The sequence below is a fragment of the Mytilus galloprovincialis genome, chromosome 5 (genome assembly GCF_965363235.1).
Source record: "Mytilus galloprovincialis chromosome 5, xbMytGall1.hap1.1, whole genome shotgun sequence".
Lineage (NCBI taxonomy): Eukaryota > Metazoa > Mollusca > Bivalvia > Mytilida > Mytilidae > Mytilus > Mytilus galloprovincialis.
In genome coordinates this window covers 59,716,486-59,740,379 of record NC_134842.1, presented here as the reverse complement: position 1 = coordinate 59,740,379, position 23,894 = coordinate 59,716,486, and the positions used below count along the sequence as shown (strand labels likewise).

At 33.9% G+C, this 23,894-nt stretch overlaps 1 protein-coding gene and 2 long non-coding RNA genes across 3 annotated transcripts; 2 read left to right on the top strand and 1 right to left on the bottom strand.

The window, feature by feature from the left end:
* Nucleotides 1–6,757: 6,757 nt before the first annotated feature.
* LOC143076156 (uncharacterized) lies at nucleotides 6,758–11,542 on the top strand. Its single transcript, XR_012978546.1, has 2 exons — nucleotides 6,758–7,229; nucleotides 11,061–11,542. It is a non-coding gene; the product is annotated as an uncharacterized LOC143076156 (long non-coding RNA).
* Nucleotides 11,543–16,444: 4,902 nt separating this feature from the next.
* On the top strand, nucleotides 16,445–19,742 carry LOC143074097 (uncharacterized). Its single transcript, XM_076249644.1, has 5 exons — nucleotides 16,445–16,642; nucleotides 17,431–17,618; nucleotides 17,884–18,182; nucleotides 18,653–18,942; nucleotides 19,500–19,742. The coding sequence occupies exons 1-5, from the start codon at nucleotides 16,610–16,612 to the stop codon at nucleotides 19,740–19,742; spliced, it is 1,053 nt and encodes a 350-aa protein (XP_076105759.1). The 5' UTR covers nucleotides 16,445–16,609.
* A 1,275-nt stretch (nucleotides 19,743–21,017) lies between these two features.
* On the bottom strand, nucleotides 21,018–22,954 carry LOC143074626 (uncharacterized). Its single transcript, XR_012977976.1, has 3 exons — nucleotides 22,393–22,954; nucleotides 21,567–21,768; nucleotides 21,018–21,092 (listed from the first exon to the last, which is right to left on the bottom strand). It is a non-coding gene; the product is annotated as an uncharacterized LOC143074626 (long non-coding RNA).
* Nucleotides 22,955–23,894: the final 940 nt, after the last annotated feature.

Below are 23,894 nucleotides of genomic sequence, written 5' to 3'. Positions count from 1 at the left end.
TTATGAAAAGAACATTATAGGAAAGTTGTTAAAGTTCAATCCCTTTGTTTGTTTTTACCTTTTAAAGCAAGACAATCAAAAGAATCTGAGATGTTCCTTAATGTTTAGAATAAAACGATTGACGTGAGGGCAATGCTCTGAGCCACCAGTATAAGTCTACAGATTGCTTGAAAGCAATCGTATCCCAAAAATTGTTCCAATGAAGATAAAGACAAGCCTGGAGGGGATTCATTACATTTGGAACAACTTTTCTGAAGGATGGATACGTATAAAAATTAAAATATGTAATAAGATTGCCAATAAGACAACTACCCACAAATGTTCAAATGACAAAGCAATTATAGGCAACCATACAGCCTTCAAAAAAGGAGGGAAACTGTCCCAACATGAAAAGTATACATTAATACAATTGAGAAGAGAAATGGCCTGAATCACAATTCCACTAATAAACAGGTCGGGAACATCTACCCTTCAAATAAACCAGATGCTCCACAGGGCGCAGCTTGATACTACAGCAGAGGCCGAACCCTGAACAGTTGGGGCAAGTATGGACACAACATTAAAGCCTGATACAGCTCTGAATTTGGATTGTGATCAAATAGTCAAAACAGAATAGGTTTCTGACACAGAATGAATGTAGTCTAAGAAATTAAAACATTAATATTAAATTGGACTTTTACCTATTGTGGTCCTTTATCCAAAAATCTTAATACATGGTTTGAGGCACTTGTCGCAGAAAAAAATCCTATATATAGACTTAGGGGTCGACCATTTGATATTCTGGGGGAGGGGGCAGGAGGATTTGTTTTTAATCGGTTATTTATTTTTGTAATCTAAGAGGACAAATTATTCATTTTCTGCACTAGTGAAGCAAGATTTTTCATTTTCATTAAACAGGTCGAGAACTCTAGATTTTCTGCTGTCAGAATATATTTGCATAGTAATTTCCAAAACACAAGGCCAATATGGCCTTGAAACACTTACCAATCGACTCAATGAACTACAATGCATTGTGGGCTACTACGAGTAAACTACTACTTAAAACACGTGGAATTAGTGGGAAAACAGTCAATTTCATATTGTCTGGTACTCTCATTACCAAAGTTTTTATTCTGTAAATATATTTAATGTAAAATACATAACGTAATCTTCAATTTGCATGCTCAGAATAAAAAAATATTGTTTATTGGCTTCACGATTCGACTTTCTTTTTCGCCTTACAAAAGTAGTTGAACCGGTTTTGTGCATTGTTATAAATTGAACCTGCATTAATTTCACGACATCACACAGTGAAATATCCAATGAAGTGACCACTGTCCAGTAAGAAAATCATTTGAGTTCTTTTAAACGTGTATAATGTCATTGCAAAATCATTTCTGCCTAGAAAAACACGAAACTCTCATTGAAACACTTCTTTCTGTACTGAATGTGTATTTTTTTTTATCAGGACCTGAACTAATAGTAAGAACATCATAATATTGAGTTCTTTTAAACGTGTATAATGTCATTGCAAAATCATTTCTGCCTAGAAAAACACGAAACTTTCATTGAAACACTTCTTTCTGTACTGAATGTGTATTTTTTTTTATCAGGACCTGAACTAATAGTAAGAACATCATAATATTCAGTATGCTAAAAAGAAGTGTTATGAAAGCGGCAGGGGCGGGTCCAGCCATTTTAAAAAGGGGGGTCCTAACCCTGGACAAAAGGGGAGGGGTTCCAACTACATGTTCCCATCCAAATGCACTGATCGTCCAAAAAAAGGGGGTCCATCCCCCGGAACCCCCGCCCCCTGGATCCGCCACTGAGCGGGTACGGTATATAGGTCAATACATTTTTTATAGTTTAAATTCGTCCATTGATAATATCCGTTTGTTGCTAATTTTATCACAAAATATACCTTTTTTTTATCGTTCGGCTGCTGTCCTGTTGACATATGTAAAATATCTCCAATATTAAAATTCTCTGGATCATAGTGGGTGCCATATTACCTATTATTTTTTTTCTAAAACGTGTTTTGTATATAGAAATAAGAAGATGAGGTATGAGTGCCAAATGAGACATCTTTCCAACAAAGACATACTTTAGTAAAGTAAGCAGTCATAGGTCCAATGCTGAAAAGTAAGCTATTAATGACCCAAAAATTACTTGTGTAAAACAATCCAAACAAAAAAAAACCAAAAAAAAAAAAAACCGGCCCATTTAAATATATAAAAGGACAAGAAATCTATCCCATAAAAAAATATATATTGTATAGGAGCCTGTATTTCAGTGCTTGTCGTTTGTTTATGTGTTACATATTTGTTTTTCGTTCATTTTTTTTTTTATATATAATTAAGGCCGTTAGTTTTCTCGTTTGAATTGTTTTACATTGTCATATCGTTGACTATGCGGTATGGGCTTTGCTCATTGTTGAAGGCCGTACGGTGATCTATAAATGTTAATTTCTGTGTCATTTTGGTCTCTTGTTGACAGCTGTCTCATTGGCAATCATACCACATCTTCTTTTTTATTATAGATCCAACGCTCCAATTTTCACAAAACATTTCAAATTTTCCACCTTGTCGCACATATACATATTGATAAAATCATTACAGCTTATTTCTTATGCATGTGGAGCAAAACTTTGGTTAGCTTGCTTGTTTGTATATTGTACAAAATATAAAATATACAGGTTAAACTATGCCTATATATATATATATCGTTTAAAGATGTCAATCTTATTTTCAAAGCTTGTATAAACAACTATACAAACAAAGCAAGCAAGCCAACCAAAGTTTTACTTTGCAGGTTTAAGAAATCAGCTGTAATGATTTTATTCAGTTTGGCAAAGTTTGGCAAATGTCTGTGCCCGTTGAAAAACGAACAAACTGAAACTACAGTTGCTGACTTCACTACCTTAAAAAAAAGGGAACAGTTTGGAAATCCCATATACTGAAATGTGACCAACAAAAATACTTACAAATTTTGTTAACACTGCCATGTATATAAATATTTCTTCGCCTTTTTTACGGACACAAAATTCAAGGATCCCACATTTGCCTTTAATTATCTATACGAACATTGCTGTACTCTTGAATATCAGCACCGGCTGTTATCGACGGCTTACTTTACACCAGTAAGTTTGTCTCATGGGTAATTGTGTTTTTTGCTGTTGTTTCGTTGCTTCTGGTGGACAAATACATGAAATCTCTGTGCAATCATCAAACATGTTAATGGCTATATATCGGGTAATTCAAACCCTTTTTTCTTCACATAGAAACAACTCTTCGTTAATCTGAGCATGGAAGTAATACTTTATATCACGAACTATAAATGAGGATTCACAAAATGAAAAACTAAGCGAAATTGTGAATCCCGCATTGCACGAAAAAATGTGTTGTATTTCAGTAAATAACACATGTTCTTGGTTGATTGTAAACACGCAATAGTCCATCATGCATTGTGACTCATTAGTGGATTGGTCAAAAACCTAGGTAAAAATAAATTGCGTCACATGTAAATAAACAATTACATGTGCGAGAACATAAGTATGCTAATTTATGCATTTCCATATAAGGTAGTGGTCCCGACCTGTTAAAGCAAGGGACTGATTATTCATTTTCACAACTGTATTTATGATATTCGAAAAACATACAATTTTTAAATGATTTTTTTATTATAAACAACATATTTGTGTTTCCTTTAAATTTTTATTTTGCCATTTTTTTTTTGCATACCGAATGCTATAAATTTTTATTTTGACATTTTTTTTTGCATGCCGAATGCTATAAATTTTTATTTTGACATTTTTTTTTGCATGCTGAATTGATATGCACGCAGTTGCGTGTTGGCATATAGGGAGCTATGCGCCTGAATACAATTTAATTACATATATAAAATAACTTGGAATCCTCCCCCTTTATAAGTAGAGACAATCCATAACCTCAGAAATATTAATCTTAAATTTATATAAATGAAAAGTAAGCTTCCATAAATAAAATTCAACAATGTTTCTTAAAATTGGTAAAAGTAGTATAGTCATACCCCAACATGTTGACCATAGATAGACAAACAATTCACTTGCATTCGATTCGCATTTGAACTATGTGTTTGTTAATGTAAACCGTTTCAAATGTGAATTAAACTAATTCAAATTAGTTAATGTCAATCCAATTCAAATTAGGTGTAAACTCAGTATGATTGTCAGGTAGTTTCAAACTGAAAGATACTTTTAAGGGAAGGGAAAGAAACGGATAAAACCATGTGTGTTACAAACACTGTTTATTCAAGTCAGAATCCTGGATCTCAATAGTACTTTCATAATGTCAAATAAAAACATGAATATGATAGTTTCATACAATGCTACATGTATTTAATACGTATTAAATAACATTTATTTTAGTGATTGGTAATTCGGAAAAATCTGAAATTCAGGCGTAAATTGAGACAAACAATATCACTGAATGCAGTTTCTAGTCAAGTGACCAGCAAACATGGAAATTTACCTTTTGAATGAAAGGAGAACTCTTACATTGAAAATGAATGATGTAAATCTAGATTCTAATAATACTAGCCGAAGGGAGCTCACATTCACAACAGTTAAAGCATTGCTGAATTAGTGAACAAAGTATTTTTCTCATTAACTTGAAAATCCACCTATTTTTATAATGAAAAAAACCTGAATTTTAAGACATAAATTATAAAATTCCTGATAAAAAGCGGTGCTGAGCATGCATGTAATATGCTTGAAACATATTCAAAGAATAAAGTTTTATAACTTCCTAATGTCATTTCCAAAATTTATCAAAACCTAAATCTTACTGTGGATTCCTATATTTTTCGTGGATGTCAATTCTCCTGGATTGTTGAAAACTTGCATATTCATCGATATTTGATTTTGTGGTTTTAACAATCCAGACAGACAAATAGCAATAAGGTGTTTAGGAAAACATGACCTAAAACCTCCTTCATATAAGACAAAAATACATGGGAACTCATACTGAATGGTCAAATGTGTTCAATATGAAAATTGCAGTTCAGATGGTAAAATCACAAATCAGCCGTTACTGTAAATGGACTATGACTTTTATGCAAATTTAAAAGTAGTCCGAGATTACTCTGACATCCAACGGCTGTTTTGCCAGACAAGCTGGGGCCGTGGGACGTCAGAGCTCGTCCCATATTAAAAAGTGGATATTTGCCCACCCAAAATAGATATGCTGCTTCGCCGCTTCTGATGCCGACTGACGGCCATGGAGTTATATAAATCGGGCACCAATCTGTTCATTTTTTATTTATCTCTTCATTCATGTAAGTTTCACCTACCTGCCAACCTTTATTTTTCCATATTTTAACAGTTTTCACAGTGACCCATCGATTTCGGCATTTTGCCTTTCATTTTCAAAGATAATCACGTGACCACGAGAAAACAGTGTTGATTTATGCAAATGACCATAATGTAACACCTCGTTCATTTACGATGCAAGTTATCTAAATGTCAGAGAGCTTCCGATTGTAACGTGGTCGGAACTAAATGCTTCATACCGATCTCCTGTAAAGGAGGTGAAAAATCGTGGTCGGCTACTAAATGTTAAACCTCGATCTCCTATAAAGGAGGTGAAAAAATATAAATATTTGCATATTTTGAGTCTCGAGACCACGAACTCTCTTGTAACTTGACGTCCATTTGAAAGTGAAAGTCAAAATGCCGAAATCGATGGGTCACTGTGAAAACTGTTAAAATATGGAAAAATAAAGGTTGGCAGGTAGATGAAACTTACATAAATGAAGAGATAAATGAAAAATGAACAGATTGGTGCCCGATTTATATAATTCCATGGCCGTCAGTCGGCATCAGAAGCGACGAAGCAGCGAATCTATTTAGGGTGGGCAAATATCCACTTTTTGATATGGGACGAGCTCTGACGTCCCACGGCCCCAGCTTGTCTGGCAAAACAGCCGTTGGACGTCAAGAGTAATCTCGAACTAATTTAAAGGGAAATGACAGGGAAGGGGCCAAATAGTGTTCAAGGGGAGAAAATGCCCTTTCATTTGGTATGCAGGTTTCAAAAATAGAGGGAGAATAAGAGGGAAAGTTGAGTCATCTTATTAGACTTCAGTTAAATAATGACTTATGAAGTTACGTAGACTTACCCACTAGAGTGGGGTGCTCATTTTCGCCACATCTTTCCATGTTTTCTACAGTTTATGTTCAGGTCTAAATGTTTTTGAAGTATAGTGATATTTCTATATGAAGATAACTTCAAATGCAAAATATACTTATTAAAGCTTGAAAACCGGTTTGTTTTAAGAAAATCATCTGAAAAGTTAGATTAAAGGGTGTTTGAAATTTCCGGATGTTTTGTCAATGGGGGACACATATTCGCCGTTTTTACACATCTATTTAAAACCAAATAACCGCAGCTTTTAACAATTTTTATCAAATCAATTGCATTATAGATGAATAGCAGACATTTCAAAGGTATGAAGAATCCAAAATTAGGGCATTCAGTCAAATACTTACTTAGAAATACTTCTTTGAAATCGTGTGTTTTTTATTCAGGAAATTGTCCGAAAATCGTTGTCCGTTTTTCGGTCATTTTCGGTAGGAGCCGCAATTTTGTCTCAGTTTAAAAAAATATTATATTTGTTATAAAAATATAATTTACAGGTACATTTCTTCCATTTCAGCCAGCCATCCTTTGAAGTTTTTACACCTCAAAATCCTTAAACGGCGAAATTGTGTCCCCGGCGAAAATGAGCACCCCACTCTAATTTAAAAAAAAAAAACCCACAATACTCAGAACTATGTCTAATTCACTTTGACTACTGATATGCAAACCTAAAAACAGAAAAATATATCATAAAATAGTGATTGAAAGATTCATAACACTTTGAAAGGATAATTCAGACACGTGTTACACGGGGAGCATGTTTGTTTACAAATAATAATGTCACGTGATCGCGCAGACCTCACATGTTGCATCGCCCTTACAATCCACTAATACATAACCCATTATCATGCAAAAATGCAACGTGAATGTGATTGGTTATCAAATAATACAGAAATAATGCATGCACAGTTTATGAAGAAATTAGTTCATCAAATCAAGGACGTATATTAGAAGGATAGGAAACTCCCGATACCGTCTTGATAAAATCCGAGAAGTGTCGCGAATCGCGAGAAAACACGAGATCTGCATAAAGCTTCAGCGGGAACCGCCGCTTCGAGATTTCTTCATCAATTTGTAAGTATAAAAACATTATATGAATAAACAAAAACATATTAAGTAGATGTAATTTTGTGGTATTAAATGATATTTCACTACAAAAACATCATAAGACGCTTATAAACATCATAATAAGGGATTATAAGTAAGGATGCCAGATGCTGCCCATGATGCTGAGACCGAGGTGGTATGACCCGTCATGTTGCATTGAAATTATTCATTTTTATTGCATTTACTTGTACAAAATTATTTAATTTCAAGTTTTAGATAATATTTACGTTTGCAGATGAAATTAGAGCGTCTTTTGTTGTGTATTTCACGTGTAATATAACATATAAACCAGCCCTTTTCAGTAAACAAAATGGCGACTTCCATGGAGAATGGCCTTGTATTTTTTTCAGCTAAAATTGCATTTTTGGTGTTAAAAGACGATCTAGGTTGAATGAGTTCCTTGCCTGTTTTATATTTACGTTTGCATAGCAAGTTTCAACTCTATTTGTTAAGTGGTTAGTCAAATATTGAAGTTGTTTCACCCCCTCCATCTTTTTTGTCAATTATTTACCAACCAGAGCAGGGATGCTATTTTGCAGCTATACTGTTGAATATAGGCTACACAATCACATATTGCATTATTTTTTCCTATTTTTTAAACCTTTTTACACTTGCATAGCAAATTTCAGCTTCTTATGTTGAGTATTTTGATTAGATATTGAGCTACAAAATGAACAATTGTTTAACAGCTCTGTTTTGTTTCATTATATCTACCTATCAGAGCAGAGCTGCTAGTTTGTAGGTATAAGGTCAATGCACATTGCATAAAAATGCATTAAAGTTATTTTGTTCCTTACATTAGATATATTTAGACTTGCAGAGAAAAAATGAGCTTCCTATTTTGGAAAATGAAATAGATATTGAGCCTTTCTTTGCTAATATTAATTTTATTTTTTCGTTCTCAAAATATCTGAACCGGGGCAATGCAGTTAATTAGCAGCTCCAAAATATAGGAATAGTAAACAAAATGTACTTTAATGGTCTCTTGTTCCTTACATGCTTTTGAGCTTACTGGGCAAAATTAAGCCTCCTATCTGGCATAAAAACATAGATAGACCATTATTTTTCCCATTTGAATGGTTTTACACTGGTAAATTTGGGGCCCTTTATAGCTTGTTGTTCAGTGTGAGCCAAGGCTCCATGTTGAAGGCTGTACACTGACCTATTATGGTTTACCTTTATAAATTGTTAATTGGATTTCACACCACATCTTTCTATATCTATATTTTTTTATTTGTCTTATACTTCTGTCTGAGTTATCAGGGGTCCCTCATCATGCTCATGCAATATCAAAAATGATAAAAAAGAATAATCGTGTTATGAAACAATAATTAGTGCGGTCGGGGTTGCATAATAGGTTTTAGCATGCAGCTTCTCTGTATTGTCAAGGTCAACATCCAGTGTTATAAAGTGATACAGTCGGTTACAAGAGCGCAATTATTTGTTTACATTTTACCGGCAAGTTTTTTACCCAAGATGGTACTCAGAATAGAATCCAATACGGCTTATGATTGGTTGATACAGGATTGGAATTACATTTAATCGAAAGCTTATCCAATTAGGTTTAAAAATTGCCGAAAATCATATTCACATTTTACAAAGTATAGAAAATATCTTCAATTTCTGCACGTCGGAGCCATTAAAAATATGCCTTTTTCATTAAGCGAAAAAAGTAGACGATTTTTTTCAACTGCATTTTAAGTCAATTTGAGCCGCATGACCCTATATGTTTTTTTGGTTGTAATGCAACACTGGCATTTGTACTAACAGGAACTGCCACCCGATTTTCCCTAGTTTGTGTAGTCTTCGAGAAAAAAAATACGGAACACTAGTGGTACCCTATGGAAAATGCATTACGAATAATTGCGCTCTTGTAACCTATAGAGAAATGACACTTTTTTTTAATAAGGCTTTGAAAAATATCAAAAATTGTCATTTAGCTCGGAAAAAATGTGAAATTGTGAGAAACGGGATCAAATGGACTTTTCATCAACGTGAATTCATGCTATAGTCTGTTTCCTATTTGTATTTATTTCTATATCTGAATCTAGGGTGGGCTCGAATGTCGACAAAGTATGAAGAGAATGCAACGTTTTTGTGATATCTACTGTTTCTATCGGAAAAAGCATGTATTTATCTTGAATTTGAAGGTAAATTTTGGTTTTTAACCTTAACGACCGTGTCTCAGTTGCTATTCTAGCAAAAAGCTAATTTCGTGAAAATTGGCCAAAAGGGTCCCTAAGCAAATACCAACGATTTAGTTAAATTGCAAAGTAGAAAAATTGATCTTGGCATTGAATATCGTAGTCCAAGAATAGTTTCTCTTGCCAAAGTAGAAATAGTATCATATTTGCAACATTTGGAAAAACTATAGTCTGTTTCAAAAACGTGTTTTTTCAAGATATGGTTTCATATATAGCCATTCTTCAAAATTCGATGTAGCTTTTCCATATCAAAACGGTTTTGTCGACAATATGATCAGTGCTGGATGACCTTCGAAAAATTAGGCCAATAAATTAACATTATCTTCATGTCTCTTTGACCAGTACCGTATTTGGTGAAAAAATCAGTTTCAATTTTAGGCCTGATCGGCGGGCAAAAACTAATTCTCCAAATTCAGAGAGTGATCAGATAATGTTTTCAAGATGTGATATCATCTAGATAGACCCCAGCGCGACTTTTGGCGCGGGCGCTTAATTTTCGGAAATTTTTTTCCCTACCGTATAGGTTACAAGAGCGCAATTATTTGTTTACATTTTACCGGCAAGTTTTTTACCCAAGATGGTACTCAGAATAGAATCCAATACGGCTTCTGATTGGTTGATACAGGATTGGAATTACATTTAATCGAAAGCTTATCCAATTAGGTTTAAAAATTGCCGAAAATCATATTCACATTTTACAAAGTATAGAAAATATCTTCAATTTCTGCACGTCGGAGCCATTAAAAATATGCCTTTTTCATTAAGCGAAAAAAGTAGACGATTTTTTTCAACTGCATTTTAAGTCAATTTGAGCCGCATGACCCTATATTTTTTTTTGGTTGTAATGCAACACTGGCATTTGTACTAACAGGAACTGCCACCCGATTTTCCCTAGTTTGTGTAGTCTTCGAGAAAAAAAATACGGAACACTAGTGGTACCCTATGGAAAATGCATTACGAATAATTGCGCTCTTGTAACCAGTCCTAAACTGGAATTATCAATGTTTAAAACAACATCTACAGACTCAACATTCATATGCAATACTCACACACTTCAGAAACAGGTGATCACAATATTAGTACATCAATTCCCAAGTATCAATGTACATTTTTTCCCCACAGCACTTGCTAAAATCAATTTGAAACAAGCATTTGGTTTACTTATTAAAGTTAACACACTTTGACACACTGAATTTGTTATAAAATATGACTTGGTATGAAATATATATTATTCCAGGTTGACATATACATGTTTTGGTCATTGTTGGTGTTTGTATGTTTTAATCGAATGATTTTAGTAAAATAATCAATAAATCTTAACGCCAGGTCACAATGTACAACTTGCAAAAATTACAATTTAAATAATATAAATAGTTTTTTTATACCCCATATTAATTTTTGGTATAACGTTGTCTGTTGTCAACATGTCGGACACTAGCTCAAAAACAGTTTAATCAATATTTAGATTATACTTGGTGAATTGTTTATCTAGAGCTCCATTTTGGGTTTTTTTTAACAAATTTCATATTATATGTTTCCTAGTTTTTGTTTTTTTTTCTTCTGTTTATTAATTTCTGTCCTCATTACTTTATAGAATGCCTAAGAGGAAGTAAAGGTAGAATGTGCCATATCACAGGAAAAGACGTGGAACTGGCAAACCAAAATTAGACAAAGGGCAAACTGAAATACATGCACTTACGCCAGACATCGCACATGATGAAGATCTTTTGTCATCTGAAACAGAAGAGCTTACATGCACCAGTGTGGATTCAGTCTCTTTGGATCATTCATATTTGTCTGATAACCAGACAGTGGCAGAACTTTGTTTAGATGAAGAAATTGATGTTAATCAACATATTAAACTTGAATGCAAAAAAGAATGTGTAATATCTTATTTATATGTTCACGGCATCTAACTAAGTAGAGAACATGACATCTGGTTAGGATTGCCAAGTGTGTATGACAACATAACAAGTATTGAGAGACTATTGTCTAAATTAAAGAGTTACACTGTTTGTGTATACATGTATATATGTAATATATGTTGTGTTTGAGATAAATAGATTTAAATCTAAATTGCTTTAGTTTGAGTTTCAACTTCTGCCTTTTATGACAAGTTTCTAATACACATGTACATGCAAAATTATGGATGATAAATATGAACAATATTAATCATATTATTCACAAAATAGTCTAAAGATGATACAAGTAAAAACAGGAGATGACATGTAATTGCGATAATGTAAAAGTACATAACTGAATTTGAAGGTTACTGTATGGCTGTCAACAATGAGCAAAATCAATACATGTACTGTATATACCTTACTGTCAAAGACCAAAGTTGCGAAAGTTTACAAAATGAAAAGATGAAAATCCAGCCTAACCATGTGGCTAAAACAAAGAACAAAATCCAATTTGACCAAATGTTCTCAACAACAACAACTAAAGTGCATTGTTTACCAATAATGAAACACCTTATAGCTCAATTCAACAATTGATAGTCATGGTCTTAGCTGACTTAGCTTTTATAAAAATAACACATGAATGTTTTACTTCTTTTAATACAAATAATCAGGTAGATATGAGCACAAAATCAACAATTCAACGAAACCCAGTATTTAGCAGCACTAAGTTGTTCTTTAAAAGATTCTTAAAATTACATGAACATCAATGCCAAAATATGATGAACATTTAAACAAAAATCAAGATAAATCCATGAAAAAGCACTACAGTCTACAGTTTATTGTTAACCACTTCGTATTTGTTTTTGGTTATGTCTTTCAATGCCTGTCTCAAACTTAAGGATGACATTTGGGTAGATATGCTGGTCTTATTATACGCTTAAGTCGGGTAACAGCAACACCACGTATCCTTAGAAATAAATTGATAATGTCTTTTGTTACGGCTCAAACAATTGAACCCTCTTCATTTGCCATTAGAATGTTACAATAGTATTTGATCATGAAACTTCATAATATTTTCCATCAAGGGTTCAGTTAAGAGAGAATTTGCATTTAAGACTGTGCTGCTAGTTTTGCGAACAATCAGTTCCATCTCACGTACTAGCAGAAACAAAGTGTCACATGACTTTTGGAGACCACCACGGTCTTGAATATTGTACCGTGCCATTTGCTATATTTGGTAACAAAATTCTGACTATCTGATTTGATTGTAAAGTTTGAAATTAACACCAAGTTTATGCACACTGTACCTAAAAAATCTTTTACAAAGAGAATATATCCAGCTACATGTATGTAGAACAGAATAGATTGGTCATTGCCACTAAGTTGTGGTTGCTCTTTTTCTGAGTTGTGTTTTTGCACCTTGGTCATCTGTGTCATTATTTCTCCAATAAAGTCTTCTAAAATCAATTATCAAAATATTGAAAGTACTTTTTGACATAAATGTTAGTTATACGTCCTTGATCAAATAGATCGATTTTCACTTTTGACACGAATAGGTCGGGTTGACATTTCTGTCATCGGTGATAATATTGAGATAAATGGGATAAAACTGACCGTCAAAAAGGTCTAGAGAAGCACATCAGTAGAACCTTAACATTAATAAGTAATACTTACCAAAATTTCTCTAATTAATAAACTATATAACTGAAATTTCACAAAGATAACGGTAAATAATTTTGATGGTGGTGGTGATGCTGGTTAAATTGGCGCGAAATAATATTCTTACTCCTATTGCTTTACGTAAAAAAAATGTATAGAATTGAATTTGACTAAAGGTGAACATAAAAAAACGTGAATATGCAAAAGCCTGGTAATATATTAATGATAAAAGTGTGTATAAATTTCTGTAAACGAATTTACCCGTATACTTCACCAAGAATTACATTTGAGCGCAAGGTTTATTAACTCAGGGTCGAAGTTCAACATGTTTATATTAACGGAATTTTTTTGCGTTGCTTTTAAATCATTGAGGCCATCTATTTTTATTACGGGTTTCCACATCTTTAAATCGGAATTATAGAAAAAATGGAATGTTGTTAGCAGAATCAAAACAGAAATGATGAACACTGCAACATTTTCAGCAAAACATAAATAGGATGGAGGATCTGTGTATTCACATTATTTGTAAAACTCTCCTTATTCCTGTGAAGCGTGTGCTTTACATCGAGGCTTGTGCTTTACATCGAGGCTTTCTATGCTTATCATCGACGCCACCGTACTTCAACCAATCAGACAACGTTTATTTGGGGCATTCGACCTATTTTAACTCAGATTTTGGAATTTTTTAATCGAAATTATAGAAAAATGGAATGTTGTTAGTACATATAAAATAGAAAAAGATGAATACTATTAGTTAAAGCAAGTTTGGATGGGGTTCTGTGTATTTACATTGTTTGTACAACTCTCCTTACTGATGCCATATTTTGGAATTTCCGTGACCTAAATGGTTGGGCAAGCTGACCAAGGTTCGGACTAGTACCTTCGTTCGGACGATTCAATCGGTTTTTGTTCTGATTATACTAATAAACCAATAGATTTATCCTTAAAATGTATGTTCCGATAGTTGTTATGGAATCCCAATTTTGATTGGCTCATTACCGCTCTTCGGAATCTTTCGGGGTTTTTGCCTGATACTGATCTAAAAATAGCCTGCCATACACATTCCAAAGAGGTGAGTAAGCCTTCTATTTATAGTGTCTAACCTACTGTTGGCATTCGAAAACGAGACAAAGTGAAACTAGATTGTAAATAATGGAGTTTTCTAATTAAAACCGATAGTTTTTAATAGAAAAATATGCAGAAATAACCATTTTTACTGAACACTTTTTACATTTTCCCGCCTGCATAACTTTTTCAATAGAACCATGATTCGGACGATGAATGTCTATGGTTCGGACAGTAAATGTCTATGGTTCGGACGTCCGAACTATGGTTCATATCTAATACAAAAAAAATATAATAAACACCCACACAAGTGCGTAAACATCAAAATATAGTTGGCTCCTTGTGAAATAGGAAACAAAGCCAAATTACTTTTGAGGGTCTTGAAGGAAATCCTTTATTTCTCTATTCTCTCGATCAGCAGTTTTACCTTTGGTCCTTGGGGTCCATTCTCTTATTTTGTCAGCACCATATTTAAAAAAAATTATTTTTCTTTTATGTGTCTTTTCTGTTGATGCCATTCATATAATTGTTTTTGATGGTGTGGAAAAGGAGGGGGTACTATTTTTTTCAATTCTTTATTGAAGGGGGTCTTTTCAAGTTTTTTGCACATTTTCTCTGTTGTTCTATTCCGTGATCCTCATCGTGGTCTTTTTTACTTTTCTGTTCTCTTCTAATTATTCTGTTAAGTTTGTTTTTCTGAAATTATTTTTATTTAAAATTTTGTTTTGTAGATGAAAAAAGTAATTATATCTTTCGTATGGGCAGTTGGCATGAAACACTGGGGGCCAGGGGAGTTACAAGTAGGCTCAGTATACTATGGTACCCATGAAATTACCAATCCTAAAGATAGTAATGCGGTAGCAGTATGTGAGGAAAAGAATTGCCGACGGACACTGGCATACCTGAGAAGAGGGGACGCCTCCATTATTGCCCCGCTTTTTAAAGCAAATTTGATAGAGGGGCATTGCTATCTGAAGGCTAAGTCAAGAGTGGAGGTATATAAATACCGTACTGGACCCCAACAGAAAATGAACGTTGGTTTCTTGTGCAAAGATTGCAATGTAGAACATTTACAAAAATTACTTGCAGGACATAATGTTCATGTTAGAATATTTTAAATCTTTATTTATTGAAAATTAAAATATATTAAATCTGTATTATATTGTTGGTTTATAACTTTTTTTTCAGTAATGCCTAGTAGAAAAAATAAAGTTTGGACAAAAGATGTTATGCGGGAGGCCTTAAGAGAAATTACAAATAACAACATGTCCATAAGGAAAGCCGCTGAAATGTTTAATATTCCCAAATCAACTCTGGCTGACCGAGTGTCAGGCAGAATTGACATAGATGCCGAAGATGGGAAAAAACCAATGTTTAAGAAAGAGGACGAGGGAAAGCTAGTGGAATATGCTGAAAAGAGGGCATCCCTAGGTATTGGGTTTGGGAAAAAACCTACCTCAGATATGCTGGGCAGCTAGCGCAGAAAAGAGGGCTAAATTTTAAAAATAAGATCCCATCAGACAAGTGGTGGAGACTCCACAAGAAGAGGTTTCCGGACACACTATCCCTCCGAAAACCCGAGGCAACAGCAGCAATCCGACATAAACAAATGAACAAAGAAAATGTTGGGTCATATTTTGATGCTTTAAAAGAAACACCTTTAAAGCATCAACTTATGAATAGTCCAGAAAAAATTTGGAATATGGACGAGACTTATCTTCCATTATCAGTAGATTCTGAAAAAGTTTTGACTCGGTAAATTTGTATTCTAGTATATATATTCTTTGATATGTCAATCACCCATACAGTAGTATTGGTAAAAGATAAGTTATGTTAGAATAAGAAGACGATTAACAATTAAGAGACTAAAATACATCAAGTGTACATGATTGTGAGCAATTGATTACAAAGGCAACCGTATGACAACGAAAAAAATCCATACGGTATAGTCTACTATTAAATTTGCCCAGAATCAACATTAAAAATAAAAAAAATAAGAACAAAAAAAACAACAAGAACACAAACAACCAAAATAATAACAAAACAATTTACGAACAAAACATATAACATACAAGAACCAATGACAACCACAAAGCTACAGGCTCCCGACTGGAGAAAGTGGTGTTACATCAAAACAAAAACTAACTGTAAAACATCACTTTCAGTTTCAGTTGGTTAAATTCAAAAGATCAATACAAAGAACAAAAAACTACTTACATAAAAACAATAGACACAAAGCGCCGAAATTAAGATAACTGAAGTTCCTGGAGAGCCACTCGCATCCTAAATAAAATCTAGTTATGTTAGTCTTATTTATCAGTCAGTACACATTCAGTCATATTGTAGTAAAGGAGCAAGGCATGTGCAGAGTAAAACAGGATTCAGAGAGAGTGTTACGTTAATTGCGTGTGCCAACGCAGCAGGAAGTATACTACCTCCACATGTAATAGTAAAGGGGAAAACAAAAAGAGCTTTACAATCTTGGGACACCGAAAATGCCCCTGCAGGTGCATTAATGTCTGCATCTGACAGTGGCTGGACAAAGCAGGTTAGACCTTTATAATATCCACTTGTATAGTAACTTGGAAATCAAATGTAAAATATCTACATAAAAGTACTTGCAAAATAACTCACATGTTTCCTGCAAAAGCTACGTTTGAGTTTCGCAGGAAAATGTTTATAAATAATCATAATAAAAAAATCATACAACTTACCTTTATCTCTATATGCCAAAAGAACAAATAAATACTCAATGTATTTACAAAGAAAAACGACATAACCTAATAAAAAATTAGGGGAAATAAAAAAAAGTATACATACATAAAAATTTCACATGTTATTTATAAATAAAATTGAGAAAGGAAATGGTGAATGTGTCAAAGCGACAACCACCCGACCATAGAGCAGACAACAGCCGAAGGCTACCAATGGGTCTTCAATATAGCGAGAATTCCCGCACCTGTGGGTGTCCTTCAGCTGGCCCCTAAAAAATATGCATACTAGTACAGTGATAATGGACGTCATACTAAACTCCGAATTATACACAAGAAACTAAAATTAAAAATCATACAAGTCAACAAAGGCCAGAGGCTCCTGACTTGGGACAGGCGTCAAAATTGCGGCGGGGTTAAACATATGTTATGAGATCTCAACCCTCCCCCTATACCTCTAGCCAATAAAGTTTCTATGTTGGAGTTTTCCATGGAATAGGAGGGAACATGTTAATTTATTAAGATTTTAGAAATGAAAATGAAAAACATACTTTTATTTTGTATCTATCTCAATATGTAGAAAAATGATCGGTGTATAATTAGTTATGAATATGGTTATTTCTAGGGTTTAGCAGAACTTTGGTTTACCAGCCTTTTTCTCCCAAGTATTGGACCAGCACGTCCACAGGTGCTCATCTTTGATGGACACAACTCTCACAATCATGTGGAACTTCTTGGTATTGCAAGACAGAATAATGTTGAGTTTGTAGAACTCCCCGCTCACACATCTCACTGGTTGCAACCATTAGATAGGTACGATTTATGATTACTCTTAATTATATACTAACTGCCTTTGTCTGCCTATACTTCTGAATTAATAAAGGAACTTCACTTGTCAATATAACAGATCGCCGTTACACCGGTTATTTCGAACCTTGCTGTAATTTATTAAAATGATGTACATGGAAATTGCCGCTTATGTCGCTTTGGGAATGGGTTTGTTGTTCACTTCTATATATTTTTCTGTCGTGTAAAGGTAATGTTCACATATGTCACACTTCACTTTACATTCATTTAGGACATACTTTGGTCCATTGAAGACAAATTGGAGACAGACCCTCAATTCCTTTACAGCAGAGACAGGCTGTCCTATTACACATGGAAGATTTTTCCATCTTTTCAACAAAACATGGACTGAAACCAATTTGGACATTACAAAAATAATTAATGGGTTTAAATGTACGGGTATTTACCCATTCAATGAACATGCCATACCAGCAGAAGCCTTCCTGCCAAATACCATATACGTTGCCGAAGCAGTTGATACAACTTCTGCAGCTACAGAAACTTATCCATGTGATAACACAATAACTTCAGGTACTGTTATGGATCTTGCTAGCACTATGTAGCACTTTATGGTTATATGTCACGCATGTTCATTGCTATCTTTTTCTCACCAGATTATTAGACCTGTTTCCCTATAGTTTTCTGATTCTTAACAATCTTAGCACATTTTTTTTACTTATAGATCAATGTAACGTCTTATTTGAAGTATTGACTCATTGGCAATCATACCACATCTTCCTTTTTTTATATATCTAACAGGGAGGTAATAATGCAGATAACTATAATGAATGAAGGAAGTCTGGACTTACTTATATTGTTAATTCAGGAATTGTCAAAGCAAAAATCGACGATTAGAGATGTGCATGGCAAGAACACCAAAAACGCATCCAATGACTATACACTGAATTTTATTTAAAGATTAGGGCTACTTTTCATGATTTCAATGTTACTACATATATATTATATATATTATATATAGACTTTCTATCATTTCTTTTTAGATGCATTGATAGAAGAGGTTTCGAATGAAGAATCTTTATTTGAAGTGATGGATCTGGGCATCACAGTTGACGACTCTGGTGTTATATCGTCAACTTCGACGTTGGGAGTACCTGCTGGAACGTCTATACCTACAAATTTGACACCGTCAGCTTGTCCGCCAGAATTAGCACTGTCTGCCCTTGAGTGTTCGTTTTCCTTACAAAAGAGGGAACAGTACGAACAAGCATTCATACATGGGAAAAATCTGAAAGAAAAGGTGTATGAAACATGGAAACATTATAAGCAACTGGTGATTATATTTTAAAGTTAATAATTAATAATATATAAAAGGAGGATAGGAAATAACAATAGTACTTAGTATTAGACAGGACAAATGCCACAGCAACAATCCATTCCGGCACGTCTCGTTAAAAGACAAACACATCAAGTCGAATAAAGCGTGTTCCAGATAGCATCATTTGGTGCTGACATTGCTTGTTTTTTATTGTACCAGTCAACGTGCACTCATCAATCCTTTAAACTATCGGGTCTATATAACAATGTTCTCGCGTTAAAGATCATTAGGGAATGACGTGATCCAGTTGTGTCTATCTTTAACAACTTTACAAACAATAATTTCAAATGTATGTTCACTTCTACCTTTACTTTTATACATGTCATGCATACCACATCTCGTTTTCCCCCTGGAAGATGCACATTTATTGAGTTCGTTTTACAACCATATACATGTAAAATAAAATGTGCATGCCTGTATACTAATTACTAATATTATAAGTTCCTAAACTGAGTAAGTAAAACATTAAACTAGCAAATGGATTTAAAGGGTGTCTCAAACATTTATTTTAGGTAAATAACGAAAGTCTAATGGAAGATGTGCAGGAACATTCTGTAATACCGTCAATTAACGACGACAGAGACATTTTCAGTATCCCCCAACTAAGTCAAAAGAAAACCGAAAAAAAGAAGTACTTCGTTATCACCTGCGAAGAAGCATATAAGGAAAAAGTAAAGGAGAAAGAAGAGAAAAAAGAAAAGGAAGCCCAAAAATTGGCAAGAAAAGAGAAAAGAGAAAGAAGCAAGCAGAAATGAATATCACGTTAATTACAAACAGATTTATATGAATAAAAAACAATTAACGCTTGAATTTGACTACTAGATACCTTTTGGTTCAAAATGTTGATTAATAGAACTGACATGTGTACAAAAAAGCAATAATATATTTATAATATACAAACTGTTAAATATAACTGATTACATTATATTAAATGTGTATCAAAGTGCAATCTGAATTGCAACCATATAAAACATATATTATGAACATTGTTATTTTCAGCCAACCTTATATTATATTAAGTAAAGTTAGAGGTGTTTGCTGTTTCCCAAAGTAATTCCAATAAGCAATAGGGTTGTACACACTATGTATGAAGTCCTGTCTCCTAACACATTCAATCTACATACCTGATCATGATAATGATAGCAAAATATATGCAATCAGAAGTGGATTTAGTATTGGCACCCCCCTGATGGAGCTTTTAGCATATATTATTGCAATGCAAAGACTTTTACAGACCTATTTCTATTAAACGTTGTATTAATACCCACGCTCCACTGCAAAAACGAAGAGTAGCTTTATCTAAAGATATGCTACAACTTTCAGTTCAAAGAAATGGCAAGTAAGGATAAATCAGCGACGACAGGTAAAATTACAAACTATTATATAATTTTAAAATTTAATGGAGTCTAGATGAAGGGGTAGTCTGTGTAGGGTACGGGATCATTGAGGTGAAATTGCGGTAATCAGGAGTCAGTGTTGGAAACCAGGAGTTTTAAAATACGGAGTATTGAGAGTAAATACTAAGAAAAACATACATGATAGACTTGTATTTAACATATTATTATGCAAGTGTCCGAACCATAGTTTAGGATAGTTTTCGGTGTCCGAACCTTAGTTGTAGTTGTCCGAACGACGGTTGATCTACAATATCTACTTTATACTGGTTTCATGTGTCGAATATCGAAAGCTACAGGAAAATGTATTAGATTCTTAGAGGGAACCAATTGAAAACATTCAACCAACGGTATAGCCAAAGAGATCCACATGCAAGTTTAACGGCAAGGCCGTTATGAAAAGTGATACTGTCCGAACCTTGGTCAGCTTGCAAAGCTGAAGTTGCTTTATTAATTCAGAAGTTGAGGCAGACAAAGGCAGCTAGTATATAATTAAGAGTAGTCATAAATCGTACCTATCCAGTGGTTGCAACCAGTGAGATGTGTGAGCGGGGAGTTCTACAAACTCAACATTATTTTGTCTTGCTATACCAAGCAGTTCCACATGATTGTGAGAATTGTGTCCATCAAAGATGAGCACCTGTGGACGTGCAGCATTGCTGGTCCAATACTTGGAAGAAAAAGGCTTGTAAACCAAAGCTCTGCTAAACCCTAGAAATAACCATATTCATAACTAATTGTATACCGTTCATTTTTCTACATATTGAGATAGATACAAAATAAAGGTTTGCTTTTCATTTTCATTTCTAAAATCTTAATAATTAACATGTTCCTTACTATTCCATGGAAAACTCCAACATAGAACTTTATAAATAACATGTGAAATTTTTATGTATGTATACTTTTTTTTATCTTCCTTAATTTTTCACTAGGTTATATCGTTTTTCTTTGTACATAAATTGAGTATTTATTTGTTCTTTTGGCATATAGAGATGAATGTAAGTTAAAGGTTAGCTGTATGTTTTTTTATTATGATTATTTATATTAACATCTTGAACATTTTCCTGCGAAACTCAAAAGTAGCGTTTGCAGGAAACACGTGAGTTCTTTTGCAAGTACAGTTATGTAGATATTTGACATTTGATTTCCAAGTTACTATACAAGTGGATATTATAAAGGTCTAACCTGCTTTGTCCAGCCACTGTCAGATGCAGACATTAATGCACCTGCGGGGGCATTTTCGGTGTCCCATGATTGTAAAGCTCTTTTTGTTTTCCCCTTTACTATTACATGTGGAGGTAGTATACTTCCTGCTGCGTTGGCACAAGCAATTAACGTTACACTCTCTCTGAATCCTGTTTTACTCTGCACATGCCTCGCTCCTTTACTACAATATGATTGAATGTGTAATGACTGATAAATAAGACTGGCAGAACTAGATTTTATTTAGAATGCGAGTGGCTCTGCCAGTTATCTTAATTTCGGCGCTTTGTGTCTATTGTTTTTATGTAAGTAGTTTTTTGTTCTTTGTATTGATCTTTTGAATTAAACCAACTGAAACTGATTTTTACAGTTAGTTCTTGTTTTAATGTTACACCACTGTCTCAAGTTGGGAGCCTGTAGTTTTGTGGTTGTCATTGGTTCTTGTCTGTCATATATTTTGTTCGTAAATTGTTTTGTTATAAATTTGGTTGTTTGTTTCCTTGTTTTTGTTTTTTTTACATTTTTAATGTCGATTCGGGGCAAATTTAATAGTGGACTATATACCGCGACTATACTGTATGGATTTTTTTCGTTGTCATACGGTTGCCTTTGTAATTAATAGCTCACAATCATGTACACTTGATGTATATTAGTCTCATCAAGGAATTGTAAATTTAAATATACAATTCCTTGGTCTCATAATTAATTGTTAATCATCTTCTTATTCTTATATAACTTATCTTTTACCAATACTACTGTATGAGTGATTGACATATCAAAGACTGTATATTCTAGAATACAAATTTACCGAGTCAAGACTTTTTCAGAATCTACAGATAATGGGAGATAAGTCTCGTCCATATTCCAAATTTTTTCTGGACTATTCATAAGTTGATGCTTTAAAAGGGTTTCTTTTAAAGCATCAAAATATGCCCCCACATTTTCTGGGTTCATTTGTTTGTGGCGGATTGCTGCTGTTGCCTCCGGTTTTCGGAGGGATAATGTGTCCGGAAACCTCTTCTTGTGGAGTCTCCACCACTTGTCTGATGGGATCTTGTTCTTAAAATTTATCCCTCTTTTCTGTGCTAGCTGCCCAGCATATCTAAGGTAGGTTTTTTTCCCAAACCCAATACCTAGGGATGCCCTCTTTTCAGCATATTCAACTAGTTTTCCCTCATCCTCTTTCTTAAACATTGGTTTTTTCCCATCTTCTGCATCAACATCAATTCTGCCTGACACTCGGTCAGCCAGAGTTGATTTGGGAATATTAAACATTTCCGCGGCTTTCCTTATTGACATGTTGTTATTTGTAATTTCCCTAAAGGCCTCCCGCATAGCATCTTTAGACCAAACTTTTTTTTTTCTACTAGGCATTACTGAAAAAAAAGTTATAAAACAACAATATATTACAGATTTGGTATATTTTAATTTTCAATAAATCAAGATTTAAAATATTCTAACATGAACATTATGTCCTGCAAGTAATTTTTGTAGATGTTCTACATTGCACTCTTTGCACAAGAAACCAACGTTCAATTTCTGTTGGGGTCCAGTACGATATTTATACACCTCCACTGCTGACTTAGCCTTCAAATAGCAATGCCCCTCTATCAAATTTGCTTTAAAGAGCGGGGCAATAATGGAGGCGTCCCCTCTTCTCAGGTATGCCAGTGTCCGTCGGCAATCAGTCTTTTCCTCACATACCGCTACAGCATTGCTGTCTTTTGGATTGGTTATTTCATGGTTACCATAATATACTGAGCCTACTTGTAACTCCCCTGGCCCCCAGTGTTTCATGCCAACTGCCCATACAAAAGATATAATTACTTTTTTCATCTACAAAACAAAATTTTAAATAAAAATAAATTCAGAAAAACAAACTTTAGAGAATTATTAGAAGAGAACAGAAAAGTAAAAAAAAAAGTCCCCGATGAGGTTTACGGAATAGAGAAGACAAAGAACAAGGGAGAAAATGTGCAGAAAACTTGAAAAGACCCCCTTCAATAAAGAATTGAAAAAAATAGTACCCCATCCTTTTCCCACACCATCAAAAACATCTATATGAATGGCAACAACAAAAAAGACGCATACAAGAAAAATAAATATTGAAAAATATGGTGCTGTCAAAATAACAGAATGGAGACCAAAGGTAAAACTGATCGAGAGAATATAGAAATGAAGTATTTCCTTCCAGACCCTCAAAATAATGTGGCTTTGTTTCCTATTTCACAAGGGGCCAACTATATTTTGATGTTTACGCACTTCTGTGTGTGTTTATTATATTTTTTTTTGTATTAGACATGTTAGATA